Source organism: Stegodyphus dumicola, chromosome 4 (assembly GCF_044657685.1).
Source record: "Stegodyphus dumicola isolate Sdum_Otavi_A_Nest chromosome 4, ASM4465768v1".
Lineage (NCBI taxonomy): Eukaryota > Metazoa > Arthropoda > Arachnida > Araneae > Eresidae > Stegodyphus > Stegodyphus dumicola.
The window spans coordinates 74,139,211-74,164,175 of NC_140771.1; the positions used below are offsets into that span (position 1 = coordinate 74,139,211).

At 32.2% G+C, this 24,965-nt stretch overlaps 1 protein-coding gene across 2 annotated transcripts in view; it reads left to right on the forward strand.

Moving 5' to 3' along the window:
- LOC118193208 (uncharacterized) overlaps positions 1-18,399 on the forward strand; it is a 31,469-nt gene extending 13,070 nt beyond the window's left edge. Inside the window, exons 2-5 of one of the 2 annotated variants that reach the window (XM_035364259.2) lie at positions 4,613-4,808; positions 10,197-10,325; positions 11,924-11,986; positions 18,208-18,399. In XM_035364259.2, the coding sequence (XP_035220150.1) occupies positions 4,613-4,808; positions 10,197-10,325; positions 11,924-11,959 (361 nt within the window). In that variant the 3' untranslated portion in view covers positions 11,960-11,986; positions 18,208-18,399. The remainder of the gene's footprint in view (positions 1-4,612; positions 4,809-10,196; positions 10,326-11,923; positions 11,987-18,207) is intronic. The other variant, XM_085815088.1, reaches the window with a different exon arrangement.
- The last annotated feature ends 6,566 nt before the right edge of the window (positions 18,400-24,965 follow it).

Consider the following 24,965-nt stretch of genomic DNA (forward strand, 5'->3'; position numbering starts at 1 on the left):
CACGCCAAACTAAGGTTACTTTTTTGCCTAATTTTAAATTTTACATCGGTACGTTCTGCTCGAATGATGGATTGATGAATGCCTTCCGAATAGTAAGATTAGTGGTACAGCATTTAAAGAAATATTGTGAGCAATTCATAAGAAAACCTTTATTGTTTTTAATTAGAGTGTCATGAAAGTAGCTATTTATATTGGTATTAAACTAGTTAAAATCCATTGCTATTTTGAAGGATATTTATTCTCTTCGTTTAACCGTAGACAAATATGTGTGTGTGTATACAATATAATTCAAGCAGTGTAATTGCTCCACCTGCCCAAGTATATAATTACATCACTTAGGATTTAGTTATATTATTTTAGTTATAATGCTATTTCGATGCAACTACTGGGTATATAAAACAGGTAATTCCAGCATCAGTGTAATCCTGTTGTAACCATTGTATGTATACACTACACAACTGAACAAACTCTCCATGTCATATTTAAGCAGTAGTAACACTGTCGTAAAAACTGTCTGCTACAATGTATACTTCAAGCAGTAATCCTATTGTAAACATTGTGTGTGTGTACACAGCATATATGAACAAAATGCATGAACACCGCGTCCAGACTTAAAGGTCCAGCATTTTATAAATGGACGCAAATTCACGAATTACTCACCGCACTTGTCCAAAAATGTTAGCATTTCAGTACTAGGGTAATCACATAGTAACCGTTGCGTATAAATAAAGTATCAGTGTAATCCCATTGTAACCTGTGAATGCTTAAATGATTAGATGTGAAAAAACTGACTGAATTTTTATCTATTTATTTTATTTTTTAAATTGTAAAATATCCAATGACCTGTATGCAACTGTAGACAACTAATGCTCAATCTGATTAAGTTTTCAGTGGTGTAATTAAAAGTAAAGTACATACATTGAATGTGATTTCATTCATTGAATGTGAATACATTCATTGTATTTACACATTTAATGTGAATGCTGTACCATTAAATGTTACAATAATGCCGTAGAACACAGTTACAATAATGCCGTAGACAGGTCAAATAGTAGTGACACCACCAGAGGTAGCAAAACTTATATTGTCGGTTACAAATAAGTCGGCACCAAAACGACACCATAGGCCCCAGGAAGGAGTTCCTCATCTGAATAGCTAGAGTAAGATGCCTATACCTACTTTAATCAAGGTAAATAATAGTGGCCCTGCACTTATACCTAACACCTATACTCTTGATTTTAAGCCTTTCAGAAAAATTTTCATTCCTTCGGCACATGACAATACTGCAATCAAGTCGCATTTCCTTTCAAGTATCCATCTGCACTCAGTGTTCTTAATGTTTTGTTTTTTGGGCTATTCTTCTCTGGCTCAGCCTCAAAAAAGCTACATGCTCCAATAGGATGTTTTACCTGTGGATTCATCTGACAAGAGGACTAACTCTCTAGTGCCTCACCAGGGGCCGAGTGGTTAAGATCACTGAATAAGCGAAATGCGACTCGGGCTCAGTCTAAGACGAACAGATTGGCTGCATGGTTCATTTTTACTATTTTCTCAGGGTGTAAATCGAAAAAGAGTCAGTTTCCTAAGAGTATTCTTCACAAAGATATCCATTTCCTTACGTAAATAGCTCTCATTTGCTTTGCCGTATTCAAATAAACTGAAACTGTAACTGTAAAATTTCTATCTTTCTTTAAGAAAGGCGCATCAGTGCGAGATGTCGCAATGTTTCGTACAGTAATAATAGTTAACAAGACGCATGGTGATAAACACATAGAAAAGCAATGCCTGGAAAATTTTCGAAAGATCCTAGAGGAGGTTTTTTAATGTCAGAAGTCAAAAAACGTTTAGATACGTAGAAATAATCGTTACATTTAAAGCAAAGTACGCGATTTTTCCGTAATTCCTATAAATAATTATTCTACTACAATGCATAAGAAACCTCTTCGAATTCGTAGCTCGTGTAGCTTCGAAATTTTTATTTTCACACTTTTTAATATTTTTTTTATTAAAGCATGAACATTTTACACATATGAAATAATTTTCCACAGAAAGTATGTGTGCCAACATTGCCTGCTGGCTAATATAAAATTAAACGTGCTCTTGTTATAAGAATGTTCTTGTTTTCAAAGTAAATATGATGAAGAAGAGAATTGTCAAAATACGTCATTTTATTTTAGTCTTTATTTACTGAAAACAGCCGTTTGCCCTGCGAGCAGCCTAAAGTAGTTATTATAAGAAAGAAGAATGCATATAAGGATTTTAATACATTCAGCTAATATCACTTCAAGGTTACAATTAGTAATTAAAAATAATTAGAGAAGAAGAACAACGTTTATTGATTTTAAATTTCTGAGTTAAGGAATTTAAATTTGAAAGAAAAATCAAAATGTCTCAGGCTTTGCCGATTGGCAACACACTACGTGGGGAAGCTAAAATTACTTTATTTCGAAAGCTGACAATCCATTTTTTTAACTTGCAAAATTTATTGGTTAAATGTGAAATTTATTGGTTAAATCTTGCACTTTTCCGAGTGGTAACACATTTGTTTTAAATCGCTGAGTTTATTAAATTCACCAAATATTCAATAAGATTTGCATAAAACTTGAGGAAAAGAAAAATCAAATTCGAACTTCAAAGTGCGATAAAAAATTACATGCGTTAAAAATTGGGTGGCTCTGAATTTACACAATTCTGTTTTTACACAATGCGAGGAACGTACAGACGCACATAATGCATACATATATTCATACATACTAGATGAATATGCGTTTAGACTAATATACGTGGGAATGTTATGTTTTGTAATTAGATATATCATGATTTCAATGCCTTTTTAATTAAATCAAGAAAAAGTTGAAAAATAAATTTCTTAAAAATTGCATCTATTGCTTTTAAATAAGTTATATTTTAATTAGTAACAGACAGATTCAATAGGAAAGAATTTTATGTTTTCCGGACTGGCAATCGACTCGAATGAAAAGTGAAACAAACCATTAAAGACAAATATCACAAACTCGGGTTTCAGGACTAACAGCTCTTTTAGGCTAATAATGATTTTAAGGAGTCCAAGTTGTGTCATTTCGAAATAATATTTAATATTTCTAATTAGACATCCCATGATTTAAATGAATTTTGATTTAAATCGATCAGACTTAAAGAGCAGAAAATATTTTCTTACGAATGATATTTATTACTCTTAAATTGTTTCGTTTGTTAACCAAAAACAAATTAAATCTGAAAGTTAAAAATCTAACGCAATGGAGAATACAGTGCAGTCTAACGCGTGGAAGATCAAAGTATTTTATCTCTTGCAGTGGCAACACATTTCCAGTGCCAGAAATCCTCAGCGTTTTAAATCCTCATTTTGTGATTAAAACTGAAAGATACTGCATTGATGGCTTACATTTTTCTGGATAGCAACAGGCTGGCACGGCGGAGATAGAAATATTTGATTTCGAACACTGTAGCCACTGCTTATTTTCTAATTGCGAAGTTTGTTAATCCAAAATTCATTCAATTCGTTCAAAATATGAAAAAAATAAAAGTAAATTTGAAATACAAAACCTCGGCTCAGAATTGCCCACATTCGGGTGGAGGACTACAGGTGCTCAAAACCGGGTGGCTCTAAGAGTCGCCGTTTTCTCGGAACAAAAACAAAATAAAGACAGACAGACAGATTCTTTATTATTTAAATAGTAGAGAAGATGTATCACACGTTCAGCTAGTAATTAATAATAAGTGAAATGATTCTATGTTTATTACTTTTAAATCAATTAGTTTGTTAATTAATAGCAGAGTAAATTTAGAAGAAAAATTAAATATCTCACGCTTCGCTAAAAGGTAAACTGGCACGCATAGGAAATAAAAATATATTATATTGAACAGAGGTAACGCATTTCTCTTCACGAGTTCTTTTATTAAATTTGAAAGACAAATATCTTGCATTTTGCATTGCATCAATACACGTCCTTTATATTGCTGAGTTTTCTGATTAAACTTGAAAAATAAATATCTTACACTTTCCCGAATGATAACACCAAGCTTTTATATTGCTGACTTTTTAATCAAAAGTTTCTTTCATTCGCAAAAATGCGGAGCAAATTTTAAAAAATAAATTGAAAATTAAAATCTCAGCTTCAAGGTTTAATGGTCGGGTGGAGGACTATGTGTGTGCAAAATTGGGTGTCTCTACATGTCACAGCTTTTCCACAATGCAAGGAACATACACAGATATTCCGTATTATTTAATACTAATAGAGATAGAAGTAGAGACATATTTGTTATAATTAGAAACATTTTGTTCCGGTTGTAAAAAGTTGATGACTTAAGTTTGTTTTCTCCTTGGAAGTATCACGTTGGCACAATTCCCAGAATATTGCTTGGTAGAATACTGTTTTCTAATGGAAACGATGCTCCTCAATCCATGCAAATCGTTTGTTACACATCTTCAAAGTTTCAAGTTCACATATTTTGTGGGCTTCGAGACTTTTTCGGGAAGACATTGGCCGATGTAACTGCACATGCATCAAACGATAAATGAAATTAAATCTCATGGCATTGAAGTGACAGTTACCTTTTTCTTACTGATTGAAAAATCACTTTTTTCTTCCAGCCGTGAGCTCCAGGACCAGGTGGACGCTCTCGAACAGTCCATGTCCGACTCCAGCAACAAGCTGAGGAGTGAACTCTCTTCATTGAAATCGAGGTATCACACCGAAATCGCTGACCTCAACAGATCGGTAGAGCAAACGTCCGAGCAAGCAAGCGACCTGCAGAAGATTTGCAAGAAGCAAGCAAGCCAACTTACGGTATGCACAAAGCGCTGAAGTTTACTACTATGCCTCTTTTGTTTAGAAACAAAATAAGCTGCACAAAAGCTATGCTGTTCAAAAGAAGTGCACTGATGTGATTCAGATTTGGAACGCCAAAATTGCTCGTTTCGGCTATGTTAAAATAATCGAGTGCTAACATATTGCCGCAACCATCTTGGAGCAGTTTGGTAAATTTTATGGAAGAAAAAGAACAATTACTTTTACTGGAAAAAATTATATATTACATACATAAAATAGTATCATATACATATTTTATCTTTCTACTGCTCATTTATGGTACTTGTTCAGTATTTGTCAGTATTGTAGAATCAATATTTTGTCAACTGAGTTTTAGAAATAGCCGTTTTTCTATTTTTTCTATTGATTAGTATATATTCGTTTTAGTGCACGAACGTAATAAGCCGCTGAGTTTATTACCCAGTGGGTTTAATAAGCAGCGGATGTGCATATTTAGAAATTTAAATGAATCTGCTCTTATTCTGACATGAAAAGCATAATAATTTGGAAACATTTTTGAATGCAAGAAAATTTAAATCTTAAATAAAATCAGCGTATTATTAAACATCAGTGAATTAAAATTAATTTTTTCCTGGTAGGTTCACTCAACACATTTAAGTAAGTGGTGCTATAAATTAAAATTTAAGGCTCGTTTGATGAATAGAATTTTATGAAAATATAATAAATGTTGAAAAAACTCATTTTAAGAATAATTTGGAAAACCAAACAAATCACACTGTTAACAACTTGTTTTTAATTTTTAACTTCCCAGCACATTAAATGTTTTATGATAACTGTTCTGCGGCATTTTATCCCTTTTATTTTAGTTTTTAAAAACTCTTGCTTCCTGACTGATTTTTACAAATTAATTTTTCAACACTGAAGAAAATTTTGAAACTTTTCCAATCAAATTTTAAATTTAGCCTCTTCCGCATTAGTACGTGTGCATTAATCACCGAAACTTTCAGCACTTCTCTTGAACAAAAAAATACGTCTAGGAAAACATATAACTGTATCCACTTCTCTATACAAAAATTTTTTGTAGCTAACCTATTTTTATAAGTTTTCGTTCATGCATAGAAATAGTAAATAAATACACTTTCGAACTCAGATCTCTAAAAAGTGTGTTTGATTTTCATATAATATGGGATGCACTTCTTTTGTTTATTTACTTTTTAGGCGGGGTCACTAAAATTGGCTGTTGTTTTAATCGTTTCTTTTTCCAACAATTTTATCACACGTTCGAAAATAGAATGCTATTGATTTTTTTATTTTATGAAGCTATTATTATTATCGAATTATGAAAATACTGAAATTCATATAATATACGATAATGTTCTTCTCCTCGTATATACAGCGGTCGATTTTCGCTTCAAAAACATCAGAGAATTTCACAAACTCGGCATCGCACACATACTCGGCATTGCGCACATTGAACATTATATGTATTATATGATGCATAATGTATGTGAAAGGGACATTATATATATGAAAGGGAAGGTCAACTCAGTTGGCTCTTTATAGAAACATATCTCGCATTAGAGCGTAAAGAAAAACCAATAATATGGCTCTGGTTTCATTTGACGCCAGGGGTGCCTTCGACAATGTAAGATGACTCTCTCGGATGCGACACTTGAAAAATACTGGAATTACTAAGAATATCTATGAAATTATAGAAGATTATTTTAAAAGGCGAAAGATGGTTTTTAAGGGTCCATCTGATAATTTGAATCTGGCGTTTGACATTTATAAAGGAAGCCTCCAAGGCTCTTGCAGAGCTCCTCTGCTCTGGGGCCTATTTTTTAATGATTTACTGAAGAAAGTCACTATTTCGAGTTTTGAGATTATCTGTTTTGACGAAGATATATTGGTTATGGGAGGGAGAATATCTTGAAAAAATGGAGAAAGTATTTAAAAAAGTAGACAATGATTTGAAAGAATGGAGTGACAGAGAGAAAATGTATTTTAATAAAGAAAACATCTTGTGGACTTTTTTCCTCACAATGGGAAAAAGACTATACCCCCAAAATTGAAATTTAAGGTAAGTATCAAATTTGGTGAAAATATGAAATAGCTAGGAATTATTGTTGATAACAAATTAAATTTTACAGAACATTTTAAGCATATTCATAGAATCACAGAAAACATTTTAAAATTTTATAGGTATCGTTTTAGTGTTGCTACTTTCAATATAAAGTGTCCCCTGAGGGAGATATTTAGAAATGTGGTCATCCCTAAAATATATGGAGTCAGAGCATGGGGTTGCCGGGCAGAGGAGGTACTTCGTATTAGTGTGAAACTGGACACCCTGCAGAGAGGCTGGATGCTTCCATTACAAGAGCCTTCAGAACCGTTTCGATTGAAATTGCCTGCGTCCTTGCGCGTGTTCTGACCCTCTCGATTTTGTACAAATTATAGTACAAAATGTTTCTATTAGCTAATAAAATTATTATAGATACTGAAATTGGACCAAAAATATTTAAGAGAATCATCTTTCAACAAAAGAATAATATTATTCGCCCAGTGACATGATTTGGATTATTTTATGATCTTGATATTCCTACTGGTGGCAAAATAGTCGTTCTTACAGTTGGTTCTGGAATTGATGGGGAAGTGGGTAGCGCTGTGGAAATTTATTGTCAAGGAGTGGAGAAATTTTCATTTCTCCACACTGATTTGTATTTCTCAGCATCACCTTCAGTTTCCAGGCAGACTATACATAAGTGAATTGTAAGCGAACTGTAAATAAGTGAATTGTAAGCGAACTGTAAATAAGTGAATTGTAAGCGAACTGTAAATAAGTGAATTGTAAGCGAACTGTAGAAAAGTCAATAGCACAAGTGACTATTATGAATGTGACAAGCAAATATGCACAGGAACTCTGCAAATATCTGAACAGCATATATGATGCACATTATACACCCAGTTGATATTGTTCAGTATAATGCATCTGAATAACCTTTTATATCTAAGTTACCACTGAGTTCTAGAGGAAACATTCTCTGTAAACTCAGAATCACAATGAATAAAATATTTCTAAAATCCTCATTCGTCACAGTCAACGTGTTGACAGGGTCTCTTTAATAACCATCGATCACAAATACCCATCTTCCGAAGTAACTTTATAAATTCCGCTACAAGTTTAATGTTCTATAGAGATTTCTGGCTGGGTCTAGCGACAAGAGAATGCTCTACCAATTGAATACAAATGCTAATAGTCATATAACAGATGGTATAGCAACTCAGCTCGTGGTAAGTAAGACAATGTTAGAATAAAACTTAAATCAATGAATTCGGTTTATCAAGCAGAAATATGTGCATTGAGAGAGGCTTCGAACTGTATTAATAAAAAATTCACAGTTCGGTATTTTATAAATATTTATACTGATGCCCTCTCTGCACTACAGGCACTCTAGCAATCAGATCATAAAAATTGACTGATTAACGAAATAAAAGACTTTAAAAAAAAAAGGCTGAAAGAAAACATATTGTTAAATTGCACCACTGTGTGAATGCACACAGTGGAATCGTCAGAAATGATAGGGCGGACACCCATGCTAAAATGGGGGGCACAGGGAGATGAGACCGATAATTTTGATATCCAAGATTCAAGAAAAAAGACCATTGCTGAAATGGAAATCTGTATTTATACAGAATAGAATATTTGCTGGGAGTCGTCTAATAATAAAAAGGACATAATAAGAAATATAAAGTTAAACAAGAAGATGGGTATTATAATTAATGTTGATATAAATTAAATACTGACTAATCATGGGCGTTTTCCGGCTTATTTTAATCGGTTCTATCTATAGAATAATCATAAATGCTTAATATAAGTTTTTGGGACCGCCAGGCACTACGTCGATGAATGTACGCTTACCCGGAGTGCAAGAGAGAACTACAGAAAGAATTTTAAGGAAGATTTTAAAAAGAACTATTCAAATTTGAAAGATTTTGCAGAGGCAATAATTAAGATTATAAATACGAATAAAGATAGAACTGGAATTCGGCACTGAGACTCAGATTTTGGACTTTGTATGCTTTTTTCTTTTATGTTTTTTTCTGGTTAGTCCCACGTTTTGGTCATATGGCCGGCTTGTGCCGACTACGAGGATCGGGGCTGTACCCTTATGATGCTGATGATATTATGTGATGCATTACTGTTTTTCTCTCCATGTGCACTGCGACCTGCTTTCGCTTAAAAACGTCGGAGAATTGCAAAAACTTTGCTTCGTGCCCAGTCTTGGTACTGCAAAAATTAAAACTGCATGTATAATATTATATGCGTTACTGTTTTTCTCCCCGTTTACGCACCAGTAAAACGATTTGTTTTTGCTTGAAAAATATCACGCAATTGCACAAACTTGATATGGCATAGTCTCGGCATTCCATAATTCAACATTGTATACATTGGATGATTAGTACTATTATATTATTATTGATACATCACTAATTCATTCTATTAATTATAGTTATTAAAGAAAAAATAACGCTGATGAAATTAAATCAGTTAGCAATAACGGTAAAGTAGGTTATTAGGATAAAATTATTATTACCTAACACGGAAAATCGTCTAATGGGAAGTTCCCCTTATTCTACTCTTAAGCTAATTTTAATTTTTGTATTTTCACGAGTCAATAATACTAGCTTCATGAAATAAGAAATTCAGTAGCTTTCATATTCAAATGTGAAATAAAATTATGGTAAAAAGAAAAAATAAATAAATAAAAGAGATAGGTTGCATACTATAGTATTACTAATTGTTTGGTTTCTAACACGGTTCTGAAAAGAAATATTAATGAGTAACACTATTACATAAATAGAGCATGATACAGTAAAAGTCGCTATAAGCATTTCGAGTTACTGGAAGCTTGGTTCTTCATATCCGATTCGATAATAAATGCAGATTATCTCACAAAAATACAAAAAAAGAATTTTTATATATTTATGAAAACGAAATAGCAAATAGTTCGAGTATAGTTCTTTATATTCGATTTTCATACCTGTGGAACTTCGCTAAAAAACGTTAATTGTACAAGAAATTGGTCGAAATTAGAAGATTTGTTCGTTATAAGGCAGGTTTATTATAGCGAGTTTCGACTAAGATTAGAAAATAGTAGTTGAAAGCTATTTAATTAAAAGAAGCCTCCTAAAACTTATCTCTTCAAAACCGGAGAGTGACTTTCTTAGTTTACAAATTTAACCTTAATGCCTTTGAGACTTTAAACCTAATGTTAAATTTGTTAAACATTTCTGGAATCAGCAAATGTTCATTTTGTTTTCAAGTCAAAATTGGGAAACTGGTTTTTGGAAGGTTAATTAGCTCTTACTCCAAAATGGTTATTAACATGTAATTTTTCTTTCCAGGAGCTGCAATCTGCTTACGACATCGCTCAAAGAAATGTAGAAGATGCTTTGCAAGAGATGGACTTATGGCAAAACAAATGCAAATCTTTGAAGAAAGAGATGGAGAGATTACGAGGGGAAGTAGAACAGGTGATACATTCTCCACAGTATTCTACAAATCAACGTTCTGTACAGAGTAATAACACAAGTGAATTTTAAAAATTATATAGAGCACATTAGTATCTAAAGACTGAGCATGAAAAAGAAAATATAATTATTATCTGAAAGTATAATTTTACTATCACGATTATTTATTCTATTATTCAGTAAAAGTTTATCGTAATCTCACCTGCAACTGAAAACGAAGGATATTTACACATTTTTAAAGCGATTTCTATAAAGAATTTTCAAAAAGTAAATTTTTTTGGAATAAAAATTTCGACTAACAGGTAATCATTTGAAATGAAAAATATCCACTTTTATATTTATTCTCTTTTCAAAATATCTCATTTAAATAATAAGCTGTGGATACAAGGACGGGTTTTATTGGGCTTTCCGAAGTAAAATATTCCTATTCCATAATGAAAAAAAAAAAAAAAAAAAAATGTGAAATGCATACTATTAAGATTTCTAAGAACAAAATAAACAAGCTAACTAATCGAAAAGGAGATAACCATCAATCACTACTTCTACGTGGAAAGAAGACTCCAAACGACTATTCTAAAAAGGTACTACTGTTTTTAGTGTTTCTAAATTTTTATTCTTGGTAACAAGACAAAATCCACCGGGTAACAATGAATAAAATAATAAACTAAGATTTACGACTTAAAAACGATAAAAAAAATATTTTGTTTACCAGGTTTTTGCCGAGGTACGTGGCTCAACGCAGAACCAATTCTAGAACACTATGCGAAAACTATTTAGCTAGAGATATAGAAAATTCATTGTGATCCTCGATGAAGAACGAGTTTACCTAAATAACTGCAAAAAAAGGTCTATTTATTATCTATCAAAAATGAAGAGAAAAAAGTGTACGAATCTGGTTCCGTCAATATAAAAGAAATTTCAGTAAAGGGTTTATGATCAATGCAGGATTCTCTTATAATGGGAAATTAAAAGTAAGAAGAATGGGAAAAAATTGTTAAAATCAGCTAAATGTACTATCAAAAGAAAATTTTGCTTCCGATATTTATAGAAGAAATTCCATTTATCTACCGCAATGACTTTCAAAGAGTAAAACTTCATCAAGACAAAGAAACAAGTTATACTTCAAAAAGTGCAACTGCATTTCTTGAAAAAATAAGGAATCATGTAGTTATTGCATACCTAGCTTTTCAATGAATTCCTGCGAAGTCTCCTGAAGTTTCATCTATGGGCTATTGTGCCTTTGGTCTCTTTAAAAGAACTCTTTCTAAGGACAAATCCCCCACTAGTAATGAAATCTGGAATGTAGTGGGACAGGAAGGGAAATTATTATCCCCGGAAACGTTACGAAAAGCCTTTTTATCATGGAAATCCCGATGCAGGTTTATAGTCCAGAATAAGGCTGTCAGATAAAAACATTTAAAAAAGTACTCTTTACATTTTGAGCAATAATTAAACTGCCCCGAAATCGTTCTAAAAATGTGTAAATACTCTGTGTATAAAACTTGCTTTAAAAATTAATATTAATTAATGAAGCTTTTCTTACATTCAAGATAACTTGAACTGAAATTTGAGAAAATTTTTATACTTTGTAACATTCCTAGGCTATTCACAAGAGCAGTAGTGCATCCAACCTGTGAAAATGATTCCTGAGCTTATTTCCTCAGGTAATGTATCGTTTCCTCTTCTCTCGTTTCGTTTCTATATATGCATTCTCATTCAAAATATCAGCACTGCGAGACCTCCACTCATGAATCTAATTCATTCCTGATGCCTATTCGGGAATCAAAATGTTCGCAGACCGAGATAATTTTCACCATAGGAATTAATTTAAAATCGATTAATTCGTTCCTGGACCACAGTTAAGCGTCGACTTGACAACATTATGGGCCCTTGGGTAAACTAACATGTTGGAGCCTCTACGGCAACTTCTTACGGAAATGAAATATATATGACCGATAATATTAAGCATACCGAATAACGAGTTATCAATTTTTCGCAAATCTTTCGAAAACAGTGCGGAAATCTGCCAAAGTGGATTTTCCGAAAAACGACATGGTCGATACCAAAGCAAGTACCATTTCTTACTAAAACTGTTATATGGTTTCGTGTTAGTTCTACTCTAGTCTACAGTCTTATTCTACCTTGGTAAAATTTTGCGTAGTTCATCTTGAAACAAAATAGGAGGAAAATCACTCTGTGCCTGAGATTTCAAATGGACTACCCCCATTCCCCTAAAATGAAGCATCTTCAGTGTGCAACGCCTCCGGGCAACGCCAGATACTTCAATATTTTCATAAAATAAAATATTTAACAGCTTTCATATTCGAACGTGAGATAAAAAGGCGAGAAAAGAAAATAATTTAAAAAATAAACAAATTTAGTGTAGCTGTTTATAAATAAATAAATAAATAAATAAAAGCGATAGATCGCATACTACATCATTACAACAGTAGATTCCTTTGTTCTATCATACATTTACACACTTTCCAGAGATGCATTAGTAGAGCACATTCTACAGAGACGCACTACTGGCACACCTGCTAGAGCGCAATAATAGTTTGGTGAATCTTCCATCAAAAGATCCAATATAATAAAGACTCATAAATGATGATTATTTTTACCTTCAACAGGATGGTGCTACACTATATATCTAGAGTATAAGGAATGCTTTTCAAAACGATGTTCTCCATTCGTACATTACCCGTACCAGGGCTTAATTTCTAAAATTAGAGGTGCTGGAGCTCTATGGAAGACCATCAGCAAAGAGGAACAAGAGTAAATAAATAAATAAAATGACTATTACACTTATTAATAATTTTAAAATTAAATAGTTAATTATTATCAAATTAATTAATAGCTATTTAATTCATGTTTATTCATTATTATTTAATCAATAATTATTATATAATTAATTAATTATAATTTGATTTTTAATTATCAGGTCGTTAATTAATTATTATTTATTGAAATAATTAAAGATTAAAGTAATTAAATAATTAAAATTAATTTAAATGTAAAGAGATAAATTTAATAAGCGATGCCGCAACCTTTTTATTTAGGGCTCCGGTGTGCTCCGGCTAGAATTATGATTTATTACAAAAACTAAGAAGCACTGGGCTCCGGCCTAATTTAAGCTCTTATCGTAGGGGGGGGGAGTTCTTTTATCATCACAAAAATTAAATATGCTTAAAGTATAGATGATGAAAATTCAGATAATCTAAAAACAGGGGGAAACAGAAGGAAGGCTTAAGGGTAGGAGTGGAAACAAAAAATGAGAGAAATCTTGGTGAGGGAGAACGTTTTCTTTGACCGCGGCTCTCTGCTGATATAATTATACTCATCAAGCGGATGTGTGTCAGGGGGTAATGTCAGGGAGTCCTGAATCTGACTCTTAAGGATGAATCTAAAGTTGCTAGTAACGCTTTTAGCCACCACCACCCTCCGTATTTGGTTACATTAGTGGATACTATGGGAAGACGATGTATAAGACGTGCTTGAGCAGTGTATCTCAGTATTTCACTCTTATTGTACTCGCTGTCACTTAACGCACATTTAAGAACACAATTTTCCTTCCTGCGAAGATAACTAACTGTAACCATCGATAACAATACGTTAAATACGATGACATGGTGAGAAATTTACGCGTTCCTAAACAAACGCTCCCAAATTTATTGCCTTTCTTAAAGGGTAAGGTTTCCGCATGTGAGTAAGGGGACTTTACTTGAACGTCTCGTGTTGTTCTCATGAGTGTGTATTTCTAGGGAAATAGAGTACTGCAAGATCTGCATATTGTTAAACTAAAACGTTACGAATTCCAATTTTTTTTCCTTGAAATTGTGGTTCAGTTTTATAAAAGAAGTACCGGAGCTCATCTTATTTAGGGCTCCGGTGCGCTCCGGGTAGAATTGTAATTTATCTTAAAAATTGAGAAGTACCGGAGCCGGGCTCCGGTGGACTCCGCCGCAATTTAAGCACTGCCCACCTGTATAAAGAAGTTTAAATGCCACGCTGTTAGTGACAATTGCCAAACTAATGTCGTTATGCTGCAGTGTATCCATGGGAAACGTTCACTTACGCTTGTGCAGTTCCATTAATTGCGATGGAAAGCATATTTTTAATGTAATTACTTCCTTGTACGAAGTGAAGGAAGTATTGCGTTCGCAAAAAATTCCGTTTTTCAGACTTCAACGGGAATGCCAATTTTGAAATTTCCAGAATCCATTTTTTTACTATTTTTTCCGTTACGTCTGTGCGTACGGACAGAATAAAGGAGTCTGTACTCCAAACCAGGTTGTAAAATGTTTTTTTTTTTTTTTTTTTTTTTTTTTTTTTTTCGTACCGTCTGTAAGTATGTATGCATTATGATAACATAATTCAAAAAACCTGATGTGTGCACCACATGAATTCCTTGTACGGAATATTAAGTTATACGCAATTTTTCCTACATTCCGTTTATTTCCTCGAATTTCATTAGAGATATGTTTCTCATTCAATTAACTTAGTTCACTTCGCGACAGGGAAAAAAAGCATAAAACTTTAAAAATTGAAAAATATAAATACAGTTAAAATACAGTTAAAATAGTTTTTTTAAAAAAAATTACAGTTAAAATTAGGTTTTCTGCGCAAAAACAAGCAATTTGGCCAGGGGGCAAGAAGGGAGATTTTTCGGTGCACGAAACTAAAAGTTTACTTTTGGTCCCACTCGGCAAGAAGACTTTGAGGGTGCAGAAACTGAATTCACGATTCTGCTAAGTTTCAAATGTAAACAAATATGGCTGCTATGGAAAAAAAATGAGGCTTAGCCGCACTTAAAAAACTTTTATATTGTTGATAATTCTACAACTACCATGCAGATTAAGTAAACGCATAAGAACTTTAACCGGAAGATAAGAACAACATAATTCAATCATTTTTAAAGCAAAAATGGCACAATTTACCAACATATAAGAATAAAAAAAAATGGAGCCGAGTAACAGAGTGGGTGTACATATATATAGTTTTGGTGTGGCCGATTGCAACCGAAAAGGAAGGTGCACAGCTACATGTTAAAGCAGTCTTATATACAAAATTTCAACGTTCAGAGTCAACTCGTTTTTGAGCTATACGAAATACATACATACGTACGTACGTAAGTATGTATGTATCTCGCATATGCTAATAATATCTAGTTATGCACCTCTCTTTTTTACTACAGTACCAAAAGTATATACAAGTATATATATACCCACTTCCCTTACCCAGGTTTTATTTAAAACTACAAAACATTTGACTTCATTAGGACGAACATTGACCGGGCTACTTAATTTCAAAATTTAGAATTCTTTATGTTATTAAGGGAAGTCATCACTTTTGCGCAACACAAAAAGTGAAAATTTTGGCTGATTTTTCGAGTTTTAATAAATCAAATTGTTATGATCATACATATATGAAGTTTTCAGTGTGCCATCTCCATACATAGATGATTATGTTTCTTGATTTAGTTTACTAATAGTGTATAAGAATTTGTTTTATAAAGAAAAAACTAACTGTATTTTCCGAAAATTTAAAATTTGTACTGAAGGAGAACGCGCAAACTGACACTAATACAAATATAGTTACACTAATAATTTTTACAATTTTGTGATGAAACATCATTAGGTATGAGTATTCACCTATTTAAATTTTAAAATTAAATGAAAGAATATTAACACCATTACAATAAGATCTTATAAAACAGAAAAAAGGCATTAAAAATGTTTAAGTAAAATTATACAAATACTTGAAAAATAATTTTTCAAAGAAAAAGGTAAGTGCATATTTTCAGCAATATCATCATGTACTTACCCTGAAATTTTTAAATCAATAGCTATGATAGATTTTTTTAAAGAGTGCGCGCAAGTATGAAAATCCCCATTTTGAGAAAAATGGTTTTAAAGTTTAAAGCTCCAAAGTTTTCAATATATTTTCTCTCAAATAACACTAAAACAGTTTAAAACTACCCAGCTGCATACACCATACCCTCCTGTTCTGCAATATCTGTTACTGCAACAAATTTGGCTCCGTTTTCTTGCTCTGCGAGCAACTATTGTAGACATATCTTCCTTTATTTCGGCTGACTGAATACGACTTTGATCAGTGTCTGCTGCAAACTTTACTGCATTATCACCAGTTCGGTATCCAAGTTCATTCGTAGTACGTAATTGCCCAGCTTGACCGTCGTTGTAGATAATAAGTGCCTCATTCACTTCTGTCTTAAATATATTATAAACACACCCGGAATTTTTAGGACACAATTTCCAAATCAAAGCATTCAACGATTTATTTGGATTCTGTGTATGTCCTCCTAAACATGTTTTAGTAATAATGGCATGCTAAGATCTTTAATTATATCTTTGATAGCATCCATTACAGGCCGTGGAATTGAATTTTTATGTTTGCACGATTTCAGATTTCCACTTGCACTCGCTCTTTGATATGTACACCACGAATTCTTCCCTGTTGGACACTAATTGTGAGTAGGTTCTACGTCGGTTGAACATTTGGGGTAAAATATTGTCCACACTGCCTCTTGCATACCTTTTACAGAATTGCAATGCTTTTTAATAGCATTTCCATAATAAATTGTCAATTGGTTTATAATATTATCCGTAAGGCGTCCTTTTTCACTGAGAGTTTTACTGTCACTAAGTTTCTTCCCCTTCATTTCTTGCTTTCACTTTCGTAATCTAGTGCACATTCTTTTCTGAATGTGTCCGACACATTCAATTTTACCAATATACATGATGTTTATAGTAAAAGTTAAAGCAATCTAACAGCAATCTACTTTCGTAAGCAGCTGCGCGTTCAAATGTAAACAAACGTCAGGTGATGATTTAATTGCCCGATCTGGCAATATTTATCTCAGAATCATTTCCTTTATTTCAGAATTTTTAAGGTTCTAATTCGATTATCGTAATGCCGTTTGTTTTAAAAGACTCAAAAATGTCTACAGTTTCTAAATATGCAAAAAAAAAAGAAGGATTTTTTGAATGGGTAAAGGTGATGACTTCCCTAACAACTTGCCTGGAAGGATCGGTTAAGTTAGAATATTTCTAGGAAATAAACTGAAATGAAGTGCATTATAAATGTGTGTAATTAAATAGACCATACACGGAAGTCATATGATGACCGAATCAGATTTCTTTTTTCGATGTGAATAAGTCTGTATATTCCAATAAATTGTTTTCCTATTACAACAATACTCGAGTACATTTTTGTTACATTCTTTCAGAACATTAAAAATGCTTTCTTAAAAGTAAGCTTTTATTTAAAACTCATAAAATAACTAATAAACGAAAACGAAAAACGTAATTTATCACACAGCTGCATGGGAGCAACACATTATATGACTCACTTTACAAAATTATTTGACCAAAATTATTTGACGAAGTTCAAATATCGGCTTCCAAATGCACATGTTCGGGTTGAGGCCTACGTTATTCAAAACTGGATGGCCCTATTTACGGTCAATTTTTCACATGCTAGGAACATTCATATTACGCATCATCAAAGCTTGGGCTGGCCTAGATAATTTTTTTTTTAAAATGACTTGTACATTTGACAATCCATTTAAATTAAGAGATTTCGTCATTTAGAAGCCCTCACGTTTGTTATTTGTGATATTATATTGTAGATGAATTCTGTAAATATAATTCTTTAATCTATTAATCCCATTAAACTATATGAATTTTTCTCTTTTTAGTGCACTAATAGTCATATTTATTTTAAATAAAACCTTATTGTATAAAAACCTTTTATATTTTAATTGCATTGTATTAGAGTTAAAACTGACTTCAATTATGCAAAAAGTTTAAAAATTTTCAAAATGCATTCTTTTTTTTTTTTTTTTTTTTTTTCCTCATTTCAGATATTCAAGAACTGAGTGCCAAAACCTAACTTCCTTGTAGATGTGTTGTTCGACCGATGTAGAAAGCAGGCAAAACTACGAAAGGCAACGAAAGCAAAATTTTTTTTTTTTTTTTTTTTTTTTTCAAGCTTCAAATATCACAATGGATAATACTGTTATTGGGTCAATAAACACTCAATAGTTTTCTATTTATTTTCCAGCTGTGTGCGTGTTTTTCTTTACATAGTAGATACCCTCATATCGAACACTTTTTGATAACGATTCTTTAACGTTTTAAAATTTAATAGAAATTGTGAGAAATTGTCCTCAAATATTTTGATTGCTATAGCAATATTTTTGAAGTAAATACTATAAATTTTGAGCTTATGATAGTAATTATAATCAAAATTTAAAATTTTCCTTTCCCGTAATCTTTTCCAAAGAATTTAGTTTTAGTAATTTGAATTTGAAACCTGTTCTTTCTCCTTTCATAAAAATTGGTGGTTTCTCGAGATAAATACAAAAATATATAGAAGTGCATTTTAGAAAGCTACATTAAATAAAAATAAGCGATAGAATATCTAACTAATACACGAATTGTCCTATTTAATTCCGCACTAACCGTTTGTACTACTAACAGGTTAATGCAGTAATTATAACATATATATGCATACATAATGTATATATATATGTGTGTGTGTATATAAAATATCTGATAGGTTTCAGATATTAATGGTCGTCCAAAAGGGTTCGCTAAAATTTTTTACGCTTTCACTGAGATTGCAGTCTATCAATCTGCTCTTGCACTCCTCCCTTTTTTATTTTTTTGTCTTTTTAACTTTATCATTAAACATCGCTTTCTTCGTACTTATGCTATATAGCAGTTAAACAACAAAATTACAAAATTTTTAAATGCTGCATATCAGCACATGTTTAGAATTTCTTATGCAGTGTTAAGTGTTGGCATACATTTTATTCTTTTCTCAGTTTATCATATCAAAGTTAAGTTTTCTTAGTAAAAGAGCTATCAAATTTATTTTTGTCTTTTTATTATTAATTTTTTTGTTAACTTTATTTATTATATATTGCATTCTTCACACTTACGCCTCATAAAATTCAATTCAACGTCAAAATCTCAAAATCTTTAAAAACAGCATATCCGTAGAATTGCTAATAGTATTTTGAAGGTTGCCTTACATATTTCTATATTCGCTATATTATTTCTTTAAAAACTAGCCGCATCATAATAAGAAAATGTATAGAATGATTTTAATGAGTCCAGCTAGTAAAAAATATTGAATATTTCTAATCTCATGATTTTAATACATATGATTTTAATACATATTTGTTTCAATCAATCACATTGAAAAGTAGAAAAATATATTCTTAAGAACTTAGTTTATTACTCAGTATCCTCCCTGAATAAATTTGACAGTATCTTTGGCATACAGGCCAGGCGCGTGGAAGATATAAATGTTTTATTTCCTGCCGCGGTATTGCTTTCATGCTGCCGAGTTTGTTAATTAAAATTGAAAGTTAAATATCTTACATTTTCCCCTGGCAACCCTCTCGTGCCCTGATGACAGTGTTGCCACTTTTTACTTTCAGATCGTTGAGTTTGTTAATCAAAAATTCATTCGAGTTTTACAAAATATGAAATAAATCATAAACAAATACGAAGTTCAAATATCGGCTTCCAAATGCACATGTTCGGGTTGAGGCCTACGTTATTCAAAACTGGATGGCCCTATTTACGGTCAATTTTTCACATGCTAGGAACATTCATACACACATGCAGACTCCTCATTATTTAATTTCTTTAAAAAATAATACAGGGTGATAATATTTGGTGAAACAATTTGAAAAGTAATACTCCGCTTATAATGAATCAACGGAAAATCCTATTTCGAGACAAACAGCCGTATTTGAGCTAATAATGAATATAAAGAGTTTAGTTATTAGCATTTCATAAGAACATTTAATATTTCTAATTAGTCATCGCTTGATATAATGGTAATTTTATTAATAGAAAAACCATTCTTAAGAACTATGTTGATTGCTTTTGAATTGCTTGGTTTATTAATCAGTAACAGAGGAATAAAATTCAGAAGTTAAATATCTCATGTGCAACAAGTAGACGCGTCTTAGATAAAGGTGCTTTATTTTAGGCAGTGGCAAAGCATTACTTTACGATTCCTTGCCAATTCGGTTTAATTTACATTGTCAAACTAAGAGAGCCTTAACCTTTCGTGCTAAGGAACGTGAGGCAGTGTTAGGAAAATGAAACACGTAAATCCTGTGCTGCCCAGCATTTTTGGTCAGAGCCCAGCATTTTGGCTAATCTTAAGAACTATGTTGATTGCTTTTGAATTGCTTGGTTTATTAATCAGTAACAGAGGAATAAAATTCAGAAGTTAAATATCTCATGTGCAATAAGTAGACGCGTCTTAGATAAAGGTGCTTTATTTTAGGCAGTGGCAAAGAAAAATGGCCCATTTTCCATTTTTCTGTAGCCAAAATTATTCGAAAAACGTCTTTGGTTGGCGAAGTAGATTTTCCAGATTTCATTTCACTTTCATAAATACTTTTTAGTTATAATTAAATATCCCAACAACATTTACCTTTAGCTTTTAGAACACCGGCGGCCGAACGGTAAAGTTGCTGAACGCTAGTAGTTCGGTCCGAGGTTCGAATCCCACGACCGGGCTGGCTGCATGGACGTTTTCGTGATTTTCTCCATGTGTAACGTGTATACGAGCCAGTTTCCGTCAGAAAATCCTCCACGAAGGCATTCCTCTCCTTAGGCCGATAGCCCTCCAGGCTTTGCAGTAATCTCATAAAAAGAAAAACAAAAGAAAAAAAAACCCTCAGCTTTTAAAGAAATTATTTCAGAGCTGTTTACTTTTTTTTTTTTTCAATATATAGAACCAGAAGATTGAATTCCTTCCTCTGATTCTTATCGCCTTATCTTATTACTGGCTTCTCTTTCGGCATTAAGGCATCTGCACCTGATAAGAAAGTTATACATTTAAACCTTCGAAACTAGTCCTGCAAATTTATGAATATTGCGCTGATTCTTATTGCTTTAACCCCTCCGTTAAAATATTAATAACTGGAGCGAATATAGCTCTCAGAAATTCAGAAAATTTCCCGAGGTCCCGATAGCTATAAATCCGCTTTGTTACTAAAGGTGCCGGAAATTTTATGTAATTCGGTGTATGCTCCTCAAGTCAGAAGGTATCATAGAGGTGCTGGCACCTTGATCAAGAATGATTTCTCCAAGTTGTAAATTGAATTTTGTAATGGTACCGGTACTTTTATGAGAGGATTTTGCAGAAAATCTTAATAAAAATTCTCTGAAAGTGTCCCCATTTCAGAGAAAGTTGCTTCCTTCATGGCATAAGCGGAACTTAATTTTAATTGTACCGGTTTCATAAGAGTGCGAGCGCCTTTATGCCAGGGTACTTTGACAAACAATGGGCAGCTTGGGTAAACGTGTGCCACCTTTCTGATGGAGATTTCGCCAAAACAAAACCATCCGAAAAGTACGGCACTTCGATGAAAGTTGCTTCGTCGAAGTTCTAATCTGAACTTCATAAGATGCCGGACACTCCTAATGTCTTCATGTCTCCATGTTCTAGCTTGAACATGGAGTCCGCACATTAATTCAAATTGCCGACTATTCGCTTAGATCTTCGAAGGAACGTCCCGAAATCTTGATGAATGTTGCATCCTTCATGGTATTATACTGAACTTCTGTCGGGCACCTATGTTTCTTAACGTTGGCGATTGTTCACTTAGATCTTCGAAGGAAAGTCCCGGAAGCGTATTTCCAAACCCTACCCCACTTTTCGAATTTTTGACGTCATGGACAAATCGACTAGTTTCGCCTGGATGGTAATTCTTGAGCATGCGCTGAAAGGCGAGAAGTAACATAAACAGAACTTTGGCTTGCATTTGTAAACAGTATTAAGTATATTGTCTGAAAGTGCATTCGTTTATGTAATTGCATAATTTTACTGTTTCTGTAATAAGAAAACTTAATATTCTTCATTCAGATAAAATTTATTTTAATATTATTATTATTATCTGGTTATAGGATTATACGAAATGCTGTGTACTATAGGTACTATCGTAATCTTCGCATAACCTTTCACATTGGATTTTGCCTTATCATTGTAAAATATATTGTATTATAAAGATTAAGTCAAAGCAAATTACTTTGTTAGAGACGTGAATGTTCTAACTGAATTTTCTTTTTATCACTTATTATTTATTTCCTCTTTGAAAACACATTCATATTTGACAAATAATTATCTCCGCTGAAAATTTTTTGATTGTTTGAAAACTATATTTGTCAATAATGTAATAAAAACTCACTAATCTAGTGCTTCATATATCAATATGACAACGAATTCAAAATGTTTTAAAAACAGTTCTTTAATCTTTATTTTGTAGTAGATGCAACTAATGTCACAGAGAAAAAATATTTCAATAAAAAAGTTCTCCATGTTAATTCAATAGCAAAATTATTTCTATTTCAGTGAGAAATCCACTTTCAATGCTTATATAACAGGAAAATGGTATATAACATAAGCATTTTAGCAATACATAAGCAATGTGCTTATATAACATAAACATTTTAGAAGTTTTAAATATAAGCTAAAGGTTTACTGTATAATTTTATGTAAGAAACGTAATAATTTACTTTCATTCCTTTTAAATTGGCGTATTAGTTTCCAATCAACTAAAATTTTTGGCAAGTTAGAGACTTAACACACAGTATTCTGTCACTTAGAAATATCAATTAATTGTTCTTTTTCATTTAGAGATACATTGGAATTGAAAATATCAAAGGCAAAATGGGTCACAGATCCAACCTAATTCCTTATTTGGAAATTTTTCAAAAAATTTTCTGTCAGTTTTATCATATGTTGTTTTAAACAAGAAATCTGTATTATTTTCTTTAGTAAATTCTGAAAAGCATGTTTCCGGTTTTTTTTTTTTTTTTTTTTTTTTTTTTGTTCAATTCTCCTTGCCAAAGTATTGGCTTAGTTTAAAAAGCTTACATTAGTACAAACTGCGACATAGTGTGTCTAGGTAAGATTATTCGTTTCAAAATGTCTGTTAATAATTTCAAATATTTTCTCTCCAGTTGCTTTTCCTTCCCAAATATTACAACATAAAAAATATTCTACTGCGTCGTCTTCAAAAACATATCTCAGATAAACAATTAATTGAAACATTTTAGTAATGTCGGTAGTTTCATCAAGTTTTATAGTAAAAACTGGATTTTGTATTCTATAGTGTCTGATATGACAAAAATTTGGTGAGAAACGGTATCTTTTTTTCATGCTATTGTTTTTAAATCGTTACTATATTTTTCTGCATGCATAAATGATGTCATTTTAATTGCTGAAGGAAGAATGAGCGATTCTCCAATTGTATGAGGTTTTAAATTTTTTGCAATTAAATATGAAACTTTTAAGGATGCCTGTAAATCCTTCTCAGGAACTGTTGTATATTTTTTCAAAAATACATTTAAATTTTTCATGCTCTCAGCTCATTCCTTAAAAAAATTCTTCAGATTTATTTACTTAATCTTTATGCTTAGTTTCTGAGGTACTTTTCAGTTTCACTGGCGCAAATCGCGCCAAGCAGACTTTGGGTGACAACATACAATATACACATAAAAAATGTTAACAAACATACGTTCTAAGAATTTTTTATTTTGAAGGCATAAACATTTTAATATCTTTTAAAATTTTGTAAAAAGCCAATAAATAAAGATAATAAATTTATAAAAAGACATTAAGAATTTACTATGTTTTCATGTTTCAACATCCTGATTTGTCGGTTTGTATCACATGATCTCATCTCACGTAAACTACGCTACAAAAATCTAATTCTCTCAGTAATTATCTACATTAATGACAAGTTAAATCTTAATTTGGAATACAAGTTTAAATGCAAGAATTATTTCAATTCGTACAAATAGCTTACCCAGAAATTATGTAAAACCGCAGTGCTTTACTTCGCTACTGCATTCTCATTAGAATTGATGAATTTAACCTTTCATTTTGCCTTTTCTATATTTTTGCCATCGGGTGAGTGGTGTGATTGCAGTCTAACTGACTTAATTAACGCGAATGGTCTTGGGGCATTAAATTTAATTACCTTGTAAAAATTCTATGTAGTTGTATGCCAGTATTGAAAGAAACAATCAATCTGATAAGAAATGGCTGCGACTTGTTTTGAAAATGAGGCGTTGGAGGTTGGCAGAGAAGATATTCCTTTTAGCATCAGTTGTACCATTGTTGGCGACTTTATTGTTTGCGGCGGCAAAACGAGAAAAGTACCGTTTCTAAATGTGTTTTTAATTTCGCAGATTTCATGCTTTCCACGTGCCAAGTTTTCACTGCATTTAACACACAATGGGTATTCATTTTCCATTGATAATGCAACATGTAAAACAGTATAAAATAAATTCTTGATATTTACTCAATTTTTTTTTTTAAAGTAGAAAGCCAATGGTTTCATTTTTGTTTGCATTTTCATTAACAGTTTTTCTCTAAGTTTATTTGATGTTGGTCCATCCATCCCATTTCTCATGTGAACATTGGGTATAAAATTGCAACTAAAACAAAATTGGTTTGATCTTTGGATTATGGTAACTTGGCGATTTTTTGGCGACCAACTCTGCTACAGCAACTCTGTTTTTGTTTTTTTTGTTTTTTTTTTGCCGCCATTTTGTCTTCACGAAGTAAAGACATGTTTCT